Raw genomic sequence first — 12,441 nt, 5'->3', positions numbered from 1 at the left:
TCAGTGAGCTGCGCGCCGCCACTGACCTTGCTCTCTGAGTGACGAAAGTGGCCGTACGCTCTCGGAGTCAGGTGATGTTCAACCAGTCTGGGGCTGACAGGTCTGATGTGCACGATGTTGGGCGGAACCGTCTGCTCGACACCCTCATCTCCCAGGTCGGCCTCTTCGGCGGTGCGGTTGACCGCCCGTGAGCAGAATGAGGTTACTCTGCCCGACGGCCCCGCCGTCCGCTCAGATCCCTCAGTCTGCCCACCGCCGAAGGCTCCCTCCCACGGTTCCAACCCCCTCGTTCACTTTTGAGATGGGCTGCTCAGAGATTAGACTCAGTTCTTTCCAGGAGTTGGTAGCAGGGCCACTCCTTTCCCGGTGGAGGGCTGGGGAAGAATCCTTATTCAGAAAGAACTGACTCTCTCGTCTCTGAGGATACAGAGTTCTCGGACAACACAGAGCGCCACCCACAAACCGTGCTCTCCTCGTCCCCCTCTGTCCCAGAGGCGGTTGACACGGCGTGCCGTCCACGGACCACTTTACCCCTGTCCCCCTCTGTCGCCATACCCCTGACAGAGCAGGCCCCCGTGGAACGCTGGTCCTTCCCTGGCCTCCTCTGTCAGGGTGCGGTTATGACGTTGCCCCTACACCGGGCCGCTATGCCGTCCACGTCTGGGCCGGTCATTCCGCTTCGCTGCGCCCCCGGGGGGACGTCTGTGGTTCTTGATGCCGCTGGCACAGTTGGGAGCCTGCCTAGAGCTTCCCTATCTGTTCCACTGGGTCGCGCGAACCATCGGCTCGGCTATGCGATACAGTTCGCACAGTCTCCTCCGCGCTTCAGGGGAGTCCGCTCCACTTTGGTCGGTGGCTATGCCCCTATCATGAGAGCGGAGGTTGCTACCCTACTGGCGAATGTTGCGATTGAGACTGTCCCTCCAGCCGAAATGAGGTCCGGGTTTACAGCCCCTACCTCATTGTCCCGGAGAAGTCTGGTGGGTTACGGCCAATCCTGGACCTACGCATCTGAACCGCTCCCTTCACAGGCTGCCGTTCAAGATGCTCCTGGCCAAACGCATTTCTGGATGTGTGCGGCCACAAGATTGGTTTGCAGCGATCGACCTGAAGGACGCCTACTTTAATGTCTCCGTTCTCCTTCGACTCAGACCATACCTACGGTTTGCTGTCAGGGCACGCGCATATCAGTACGCTGTTCTCCAATTCGGGCTAGCCCTGTCTCCTCGCGCCTTCACAAAGGTTCTTGCGGCAGCCCTTGTTCCTCCATGGGAACACGGGGTTCGCATCCTGAACTATCTCGGTGACTGGCTGTCTTAAGCTCACTCCTGAGACCAGGTTTGCGAATACAGGGATCCAGTGCTCCGGCACCTAGCTCGTCTGGGCCTTCGGGTCAACTGGGAAAGGAGTAAACTTTGCCCCGTGCAGAGGAGCGCAAGAGTGCGGTTCCACTGAAGTTTTTTTTCAGAGGCTCCTGGGGCATATGGCATCTGCAGCCGCGGTACGCGGCTCAGATTGCTTCATATGAGACCGCTTCAGCTTTGGCTTCGCGACCGAGTCCCGGGGTGGGCATGGCAACACGGCACCCTCCGAGTACCAGTTACTCCGACCTGCCGTCAGTACTCACCCCGTGGTGTACCTCAGTTTTCTACGGGCCCGAGTGCCCCTGGAACGAGCTTCCCGGCATGCTGTTGTCTCAACAGATGCCTCCACGGGCTGGGGCGCCATGCGTAATGGACATGCTGTCACACTCTCATGTTGAGCAGAAATGCTCCTGAAAAATTCAGTGAGCTTTATCACACCCAGGTGTTGAGCAGAAATGCTACTGAGGTTCAGTGAATTTCTTCACACTTAGGTGTTGAGCAAGGTTGCTCCTGAAGCTCAGTGATTCTCGCATGTAGTGTTGAGCAGTATGGCATGTCTATTGCCTCGAGTTGCTGGCAGTACGCCTTGCCCTGCACCGCTTCCGGGCGTTGCTCTGGGGTCAATACGTACTAGTCCTATCAGACAATACCGCCACAGTAGCGTACATCAACCGTCAAGGTGGTCTACGCTCGCGCCGTATGTCGCAACTCGCCCGCCACCTCCTCTTATGGAGTCAGAAGCATCTGAGGTCGCTTCAAGCCAGTTTCATTCCCGGAGTCCTGAACTGTGCAGCCGACGAGCTCTCACGGCTTCAGCCCCATCCCCAGTCGGTTCAGCTGATTGGGTCCAGTTCGGGGGACGCACAGATAGATCTGTTTGCCTCTCACGACTCGACCCGTTGCGACCTGTATTATTCCCTGACCGAGGGCACGCTCGGCACGGCACCAGTGTACCTTGGTATTCCTGTGTTAAATAGGAGTCCTTGCTAGTCTTACGACAGGGATCTCAGTTTTACGCAGGGCACTGGAAGACAGCTGTGAAGATACCCACGCGGTGGGGCGGAGATACGCTATGCAAATTCCGCAGACCCATGGCATTTCATCGCCATTGGCTCGTTTTGTAATACTCGAAGTCGATAGGTGTTCTAAGCGAAACCCCCATTCGTCGTCATTCGACGTAACGTCTCCGTTCCCTACTCAGGGAACGAGGGTTACATACGTAACCGAGACGTTCATCATATAAAGTGAAAATTTGGACTAAACCACTCAATTCATATGGATTCGTTTTAAAAATCTCTTTATGAATTTTTTTGAAGCGTCAAAGTGGTAGCTGCGTGAACTGTCAATGGAGGGACAAAAATTGCTCAGATTTAATTTAAATATTTTCTCTTTTTTTTGGTTTTGAGGATGAACGAAAGTCTTATTGGAACAACATGAGGGTGAAGAATTGGGTGAATTTATTTAGAGGGGGAAAAAAATCTTACCCTTACACCAACCATTTCAATGGTGTAGTTAAAAAAAAAGTAATGAACGGAACATTTTACAAAATTTTGTTTAGCTACTTCACAATCTTGCTACAAATGCTGCACTCACTCAAAATAATCTGAATTTTGAACCTTTTCTTTTGGATCAGTTTCTTTAAATCACCTATCCAAATTAGGCGTTTCACTAATATGAAGGGCTGCATGCACAATACACTGCTGTAAAAAGCAATACACAGCAATGTAGCAACAGTAGCAACAATAGCTTTGTAATGTAAGAACTACATAAACTTAGCATCAATACTTCAAGCTAATTTCTCCATTACAAGCACCTCTTGACAGGTCTACTTGAATTCACCAAGACCTCAATGTCAAATTCAAAATATCTGACCAAAGTTTTGAATTTACCATTAGCAATCGCAAAACAGCCAAGATATTTTTGGCCCACATGCTTTACCGCACTACGAGATGTTTTCTGTGGTTTCAAGCTTTTATCCCTGAATTAACTGAAAGTGCTGTGGCATACAGAGAGTGCTAAAGGTTTTGTAACAAACAGTCACACACTGGTGCGCAAGCTGAGTGGAATGACAGCGTTCGAGAGCTCTCTATTATTTCTCAAACAAGGTAGCACATTGGAAGTGCAGCAGACACGTAAATCAATTTGGAAGGTTTATGGAAGGTTATATGATATAGCCTACAGATAAAGCACAAAGGTCAAGTTACATAATGTGAAAAAGTGTCATTAAGGTTTTTAAAAAAACGTAAAATGGAAAAGTGGTGTTCCATTTTCCCTTATCCAGACGGTTGTTGGTGCAGCAGCTGTGAGAAAATAAGCCTCATTTTAGGAATGTCCTGACAAAAATAGTATAACGACCTGAATATACCAAGAAAACCAGCTGTGGAGCTGTGAGACGGCCAGATCAATAAGATTTGCTTGAAAAATGCCCAACAACTAAAGTCACAGATAGTACACCTTCAAGTCTGCATCCTCTTGTGCTTTTAATAGACTCATAGCTGAAATACATGTTTACTGCTTAGTAAGTCATACTGCGAAATGTGTGGGTAGACTGTGTAGGTTCAAGGCATCAGTCAGATTTCATTTTAGAAATCATTTGCAGCTTATCTTTTGACACAAATGTTGACACTAAGCATACTGAGGCCTTTGGTAGATGAGGGAATTAAATCCAGGTGCAAATCCGTCCCAACCACAAATCATAAAAACAAGGCTAAATCAAGGCTTGCATCATATCTTTAACAATATTTTAGCAAGACTGAAACACTGTCTAGATTAATTAGCACTTTACAATAAGACTCAATTTGTTAGCATGATTAATACATTTGTCACCATGAACTAACAATTAACAATTTTTACAGCATGTACTAATTTACATCAATGTTAATTTATAAATATGTTGTTGATAATTTGTGTTTTTTATAAAACACAACTTAAAATGTTATACTGTACATATCTCAATTTTGTTTTTAAGAATTCAATCACGAGCAGTTCCAAGTCATGTCACAGTATTCAAACCAAACAGCACAATTGTGAGAGTGATGCTACATTTATAGTTTGAAACTGTTCGATATAAATGAGGTTGTGTAACTTACATTGATTTCAGACACAATATCGCCATATTTTATCTGTGTGCTCAGCCAAGGACAATAGTTCCACAGATGGCAAAAGCAGAACCAACATTTTCTCTCAGAGCAACAAAAAGTGGTGTTTCCTTGCTAAATTGATCAGTCTGCTTGTACGAATTGTTTGGTGAATAATTCAATGACTCACTCACAAACACAGCGGCTGCATCTAAAATCGCATTCTCTCTGAGTAGGTAAGTCTATTGAAAAAGTTGCTTATTTGCGGCCGTTAAAAAAATACATTCTGTATAATATGAATGTGTGTATAATGCATTAGCACCGGGTAAATAACTAGATTAATAACAAAGTGCAGTAAACAGTACAACTATTTGCAGTACAAAAGAGTGAGGTTATGATTACAATAACCAAAAAAAATAAAAATTGGATGACTAGTAATTTCCTACTACTAAATTCTGAAAAAACAGAGATTCTAATTATTGGACAAAAAACTTCCACACGCAATAACCTAGAATACTGTTTAACACTTGATGGCTGCTCTGTTAAATCTTCGTCGTCAGTTAGGAACCTGGATGTGCTCTTTGATACCAATTTCTCATTTGAAAGTCACATGTCTAGTATCTGTAAAAGCGCATTTTTCCATCTTAAAAATATATCTAAATTACGTCATATGCTCTCATTGACAAATGCGGAACAATTAGTTCATGCCTTCATGACCTCAAGGCTAGATTATTGTAATGCTCTACTGGGTGGTTGCCCTCCACGCTTAATAAACAAACTACAGCTGGTCCAAAATGCAGCCGCTAGAGTTCTTACCAGAACCAGGAAGTATGACCATATTAGCCCGGTTCTGTCAACACTGCAATGGCTCCCTATTAAACATCGTATACATTTTAAAATATTGCTGATTACTTACAAAGCACTAAATGGTTTAGCTCCGAAGTACTTGAGCGAGCTCTTAACGCATTATAGTCCTTCACGTCTATTGCGATCTCAAAATTCTGGTCAGTTGATAATACCTAGAATATCAAAATCAACTGCTGGCGGTAGATCCTTTTCCTACTTGGCACCAACACTTTGGAACAATCTTCCTAACATTGTCCGGGAAGCAGACACAGCCTGTCAGTTCAAATCTAGACTAAAAACACATCTCTTTGGCTTAGCATACACATAACACATTATAGATTGCTATAATTCAATGTTAGGCTGCATAGTTTAGATCAGCCGTAACCGGGAACACTTCCCATAAACCCTGATGTACTTTGTACATCATAAGAAGGATGGCGTCTACGCTAATATTAGTCTCTCTGTTTATCCCGAGGTTTACCGCAAACCGCCGGTTCCAGGCCATATCCAGATCTGATGAAGGACCATCACATGGACACGACGACAACGCATCCCTGAAGTGCCAGCCTCATCAACACTGTGAAGGCCTCATGGACACCTCAACAAAGTCATCTCCATACTGGCGTGATGACTCCGACCCCAACCAGATGGAATTGGATAAATATTCTGAAAGTTCTGATCCCATCTGGCTTCGGACCTATTATGCCGCCTAAATCATAATCATGCACTGTTCGTTTGCTGGTCAAAGGAGGACTAGCCCCCCGACTGAGCTTGGGTTCTCCCAAGGTTTAAAAGCTCTATATAAATAAAGGTGACTTGACTTGACTTGACAATAATAAATTAAAAGAATAAATGCCAGTTTGCAACATCAAGCAGCATTACAGACTGTTTTTGTACAGTTTATAACTGAAATCAGCTTACTATTAACTGTTAACTAAATGTGAATTAATTAATTACTTCATAAAAATGTGTATTGAATTGTCAAAGCAATTATATAATAAATAGGCATCTCTAATCTATGTTGACTGAACAGCAACTACCTTAACTGGACTAAAATCCCTGTAATACATGAAATCTTTAGGTTTATTTCATTAGAATGCTTGTTGAGTGTCTTACCAGAAAATGAGGTTAGAACATACACAAGGACAGTAATGCATCCTCCACTGAACAAAGCCAGCAACATGTCACTGTGGAAGGTCTTCCGCACCTCATCATCAAATAACTCTGTACCCCCGTACAAAACCTTCACTTTACTAGAGAGAGAATAAAAAAAACAGAAAATTGGATGAGAGGGGAGGGTAGTCAAGATAAGGATGGGTAAGGTTTGACATCAGATGATGTGTAACAAGAGAAGGACCAGATGAGGGGGATGAGAGAGAAAATGGGGACACATTAGCAGATGGAAAAAGATTAGCTTAATTACATCGAGGGGCTCTTAGTGGAGTTATTACTGTACATACAATGAATGTCTATTTTGTGTCTGGTCATTGGCTCATTTCTAGGCTTAGTTCCTACCATTGTCATCCCAGCAGTAATGATTGTCATTTGAAGAGCATCTGCATACATTCACTTGACAGCGGTGAGTATAATAGGGTTGTTTTGCAGATGTAATAAAGCTTTGGGTCATTGTCTGTGATTTATAATTGGTGTTGTTTGGAGATCATCCTTGCAAAAATTACTACAACCAAAATCGAAACGGCTGTCTAACTGACTTCTGTCTTTGACACTAAGGATAACTTAGTGGCATAATAGACTCCCATTTTGTGTTTAATCATTTATATATAACTCATTAGTTTTGCATTAGTAAAGTGAACAGACTCTCCAGCTGCCACACAGAAGAGCGGGAGGACTGAGCCATGATTCATCACCATCTTGCCACTGAGACGGCAGTTTTATGGATGTAAAATTTGTGAAAGCAAATTTCTGCCATATAGCAATTTTCATGCACACTTAAATTTTCATTATAATACAGTATATTACTTTTATAATAAAAATGCCCTCCTTATGTTTGGAGTTGAACACTGAAAGGAAGATTTAAAAAAAAAAAAATTACATTTACATTACATATTGTTTTTGGAAAACATTTCCCATGGCAGGGAGGGCTCTTTTTTTAATTGTGTGTTTGGAATTACAGAAATGTATTTAATAAACAACATTATGCAGAAAAAATATCAAAAGAGAATCAAAACTGCAAAATGTATGTTTGGTTTATGCTTTAAACAAGTGAAATCCCTGTGGTGTGAGAAATTAAACTCAAGATATATTCTCTGAAAACACAACTAAATTACTTGCTTCTTTGATAATTATATATATAAGGAAGTTTGGAAATGTCTCAATGGCAATATGCATATGGATATTACATGCAGATGAGGCTATGAATAATAATAATAATAAAAAGATAAGCTCTGCATGGGAGAACACAGGGTGGGAAATAAAGCTTCTGCTAACTGGGATTTATAAAATTATTTCTGCATGTTTCCAATGTCCATATTTAATGCCCAACAAGCCATCATGAATCTTTTGATGAATCCTCTGGTTTGCATGTTTGTTACATTGAATTTGCATTTAACCATATGGTATTAGACCAAACAAATAAACAAAAAGCCTTCTTGTTTATGTAACTGTACGAACACCAACTGCAATCTCAACACCCACCTGGTGGACTGTTGTGAAAGGATGTTCGCATACTGCACCACAAATTCTCTGAAGAGACGTCTCTGTTCTAAAGGTCTGTCTTGAAGAGAGTAGAAAGATTGAAGAGGAGCTCCAAAATGGATCTCACTGCGAAGAAGAGAGGACTGAAGCTTGTCTGGTGAGAGAGTCTCATCCACATACCAGTAAAACTGTGGATGGGTGATCGCCAAACTCAGGGCACCTGAGGATAGATGATACTACAATCAGGGAGTTTCAGTTGATTGTGAAAGAGGCCTTGAACATCATACAGACACCATTTGATGTTACTTTTTACAATATATGTCAGTTCTTCTCCTGAACGTTTTTCTGCAAAGTTTAACTAGCTAATCAAGATCTTGAGGATCACTATAAACTTCCAGGCAACCTCTACAAGACACTCATACTGGCCCTCCAGGAGCAAGATTGGACACCCCTGATATATGTTAACCAGGGATAATCCAACTGGAAAACCAGGCCATTCCAGTTCAACCTGGTTAAACTGGTACATTTTGCTGGTTCAAGGTGATCTATTAGCTCAGCCTGATCTTCACAATCTGGTCAACCATCTAAATCAGGGGTGCCCCCTGTTCCTGGAGATTTACCTTCCTGCAAAGTTGATCATTACAGACAGGTGTGTTGGATCAGGGTTGGATCTGAACTCTGCAGGTAGGTATATATCCAGGAACAGGATTGGCCACCTCTGATATAAACAAATTAGGACCAGCTAATGGCCAACATGGAGACCATGAGAACAGGGAATCAAATAAAATATAAATATAAAACATAATACTGTTTTAAAGAGTTAAGCTGAACTTTTTTGTTAAAAATTAGCTTAATTTTATTCTCTATATTTAAAAATGTTAAATTTTAATTGACTGAGGATTACGGAATCATTATTAGAGACTGGGATAGTTCCCCCACCCCCCCCCCCCCCCCCCCCCAACTGACTCACCATGTATATCAGCTAGATCAGGTCCCATTCCATCATAGTAGATCTTCCCTGCACGCTCACTGGGAAAGAGGTAGGACAGGAGAGAGCTTGGAGGAGAGCAGAAGGAAGGTCCCAGGGGCAAGTCTCGCAACGCCTCCAGTGGCTTCCAGCAGAACTGTTGAAACTGAGGGTGCTGCATTAGAAGTCTCTCCACGTGGTGTATGGTGTGAAGGCGTTCGGGGGTGAAAATGTTGTTATCCTTGTCGCCCTGGGCCACAAAAACTAGCTCTATCCTCCAGAGGGCCTGGGTCTGGAGGTAGGAGTAGCCTGAAAATCTTCGCTTCCTCATTAAGGGTGATTCTCGTTTCCTGTGATTTTCAGCATCACTGGAATTGAGAGCCGTTATCTTAGGGCTTGTCGAGTCTATCTTTTCCTCTTTCATCTTGTTGTTTTTCTCATTTCCAAACTGTCTGGTGTTATTGTGTACCCCTGTCTCAGTCTCAGCAGGTTCTGTGACATTCGTCATTGGAGAGACGTCCTTGCCTTTTCTGTTTACCATGAGCAACAAAAGATCCCTCAGAGCATTGGCTTCAAAGTCAAATCCCTCGGCGTCACGCCTGTGCCTGTCCCAAGACCCCAACTGACTTTTCAGGGCAATGGCGAGAGCGTCAAAACGTTCTGCAGAGGCATGACTCCTGACCTCAAATGCGCTGTAGGAAAGGTCAATGTCTAATGGTTCACAGTGAAGGAACATATAAGCTGAGAGGGTGAAGGGTACGAGAAATCCCACAGCCAGAACCAGCCCGCTGGCCCAGGGCTGCGTATACACCCAGCCCAAAGCCCACCACAACCCCTTACAGACCTGCTTGTCTCCATTTTCCTGTTCTGTTCCTTCTTCTCCCTCCTCCTCCTCGTCTTCCTCTTGCTCTTCAAACTCGCTTAGGTTCCAGGTACCTTGGAGCAACAAGGGTTCATCTTCCGAATCCATGGCAGGCACTACAACAAAGACACAAAACACTAACATTAACGCCTTTGGGCCTTGTGTATTCTCCCGCTTGTGCCTGGACAGGTGAATACTGCGATAAAGTGCCCTTGATTTACGGAGCATCGATAAGAGAGTGGCAGGTTATTTTCAGATGCCCACTGCTAAGACAAGGACAAAGCCATGAAATCTGTCATTCTGTAAGTGTAATAGTGGAACTGAAGGTTTTGGCCTCCGGGTAGTGAGTGGTGAAAGGAAATGAGGAAACAGTGAACCGAGTCTCACAGGCCAGCGATCAGGCTGGCAGATGGTTTGGCCTCTGGTATTAGATGCTGAACTCAAATGTGTGTGTGTGTGCGATAATATATTCTTCTCATTGAATTGAGAGAAGATTTCATAGTAGGGGAGCCTTTTGAATTCTATATGGGTGTATGTGCAGGAATCTTTTTGGGAGGATTCAAAGTAGTTTTGCATTGTGAGATTATTTTCATCACAATTAGCATATAATAAACTTTCCTCCCTCAGTTGTCAATACTGTGAAAAAAATCGAATTCATCTACTAAGAATCACCTTGACACAGTTTTGAGTAGTTTTGAGAAAAGATATAAGTACAGATGCCTTACTGAAATGTATTATCTAATGCAGTAAATTCGAAAGCAACAAAATATTCAAAACCCCTCCTCCACCATACAGTATACACTAAAATATTTTTGGTATTTCTTCTGTAATTATGACAAAGCTTGTTTAAAAATATATTTCAAGAAGTGTATGTTCTTCAATGAAAACAACTGTTAATTTCACTTCACACCTTGATTGTATCTATTTTGTTAGCTGTAGTAGAGTTATGTTGTTATGGGAAGAAGGAGGCGAAAGTAAAGGGGGCAAACCCTCGCGGACGACTGCCACACACAGATAATAGATAATACATAACAAAACGTAACATAAATGTCCAGGCTTGGTCCTCTCTCGTCCTTCAGTGTCGTCGCTCCTCCTTTTATGCTTCCGCTCCTCCGTGAGAGATACGAGACTGGTGATATTTGGATCCAAGTGCAGCAGAAACATTTATTTAAGCAAACACAACAGCAGTAACTAATCCAGGCAGTAACAGAATATTCCAGACATGGGAAGAAACAGAACTGAAACAAAGGACAACACCAGACAAAGAACATGGGAAACACAAGGTATCAAGGGCTGGAACAAGAAACAGGTTAATGTGATTAGTAGCTATGGAGAGGAATGAGGGTTACTATGGAAACAAACCAGCAACTAAGAAATCATGGACAAATACAGGAAGTAAAACACAGGAGCCATGAGAACAAAAAACTACATAACATAAGAAGCCAAGACAGGGGAACATGAAACAGGAATCGTACAGTAAGTGACAACACAAACTGAATTTACACTGTGGTATGATTATGCTGATATCATCAAACATCCCACTTTGCCTTACACACACACACACACACACACACACACACACACACACACACACACACACACACACACAAATAAAGAAACACAGAGTGAACTAGTGAGTGAGAGAACGGGGTCAAAGAGCCAAAGATAACATGCTATCAGCAGCTGACACACAGTTGGCAGCGTCACTGAAAATTAAATCATTCAACTCGTCTAAGCCTGCCTAATTACTGACAGAGAAAGAGAGACAGGAGTCCAATGTAAGTCCTGCCTAATGTACAATACAGCCTGGGGCAGCATGAAACTGAGCTTGTACCATTTCATTTTCAACACAGATTGCCCCCAGAGCCATGTATGCAAACGCAAGGCCAGGAAGTCATGACTTTCACCACAGTGTAGAGCCAGAGCCCTGGGGCAGAGAGAGAGAGTGAGATAAAAAGGAGGGGAGGCAGACAGGTACGGATGCTCCATCTCTATATCTCTGCCCCACAGAGAATCTGAAGATTTTCCTCCTGGGATCAGATGGCCTGCGGTGGATCGATGCTTGATTCAGGCGCTAAATAAACCCTCCTGGAAAACTGATAAGCTGTTGAGGTAGTAATTAGCATTTTGAGATAGGAGACATTTAAAAGTCACCTTTCAATGCACAAACACCGTAGACTGAGATCAGGTGTATGCTCTAGTGTAAGCTCAATGGGCTCTTATGAGATGTGTGCTTCATTTTGAAGTATTCGTTTGTCATCTTAAAAGATTTGTACAGCTTATTTTTAACAAAAAGTTATAGTTCACCCCAAAAATGAAAATCATCCTTTACTACTCACTTTTGTGTTTGTTCCACAATATTATACACATCAAAAAATATGATTTATTTATTTATTATTATTATTATTATTTGTATTATTATTTGTATTGTTAATGTTTGGTAGAAGGTGGCTAGAAAACGGGCAAAGGAATCTGTTTACAACTATGCAAAGAGATTGAAAGAAAGGGCGGTAACATTTTATTTTACAGTGTCCTTGTTACAATGTAATTATGTATTTAAGTACTGTGTAATAATAATTAACATAGTAATAACAGTAAATTATGCCTAATTACATGCAATTAACCCTCAACCAAATCCTAATCCTACCCTAACCCTATAGCCTAGTACAC

General features: G+C 42.8%; 1 protein-coding gene across 1 annotated transcript in view; it reads right to left on the bottom strand.

Annotated features, from left to right (window-relative positions):
- The window catches only part of disp3 (dispatched RND transporter family member 3), a 78,742-nt gene extending 68,863 nt beyond the window's left edge, over positions 1 to 9,879 (bottom strand). The window contains exons 1-3 of the mRNA XM_077223673.1: positions 8,913 to 9,879; positions 7,943 to 8,162; positions 6,404 to 6,540 (exon numbers count right to left, since the gene is read on the bottom strand). Of these exons, the coding sequence (XP_077079788.1) occupies positions 6,404 to 6,540; positions 7,943 to 8,162; positions 8,913 to 9,879 (1,324 nt within the window). The remainder of the gene's footprint in view (positions 1 to 6,403; positions 6,541 to 7,942; positions 8,163 to 8,912) is intronic.
- Positions 9,880 to 12,441: the final 2,562 nt, after the last annotated feature.

The sequence above is a fragment of the Siphateles boraxobius genome, unplaced genomic scaffold (assembly GCF_051911475.1).
Source record: "Siphateles boraxobius isolate OS27281-9 unplaced genomic scaffold, OSU_SipBor_1 9, whole genome shotgun sequence".
In the NCBI taxonomy this organism is placed as follows: domain Eukaryota; kingdom Metazoa; phylum Chordata; class Actinopteri; order Cypriniformes; family Leuciscidae; genus Siphateles; species Siphateles boraxobius.
This window is presented reverse-complemented; position numbering and strand designations above follow the sequence as displayed.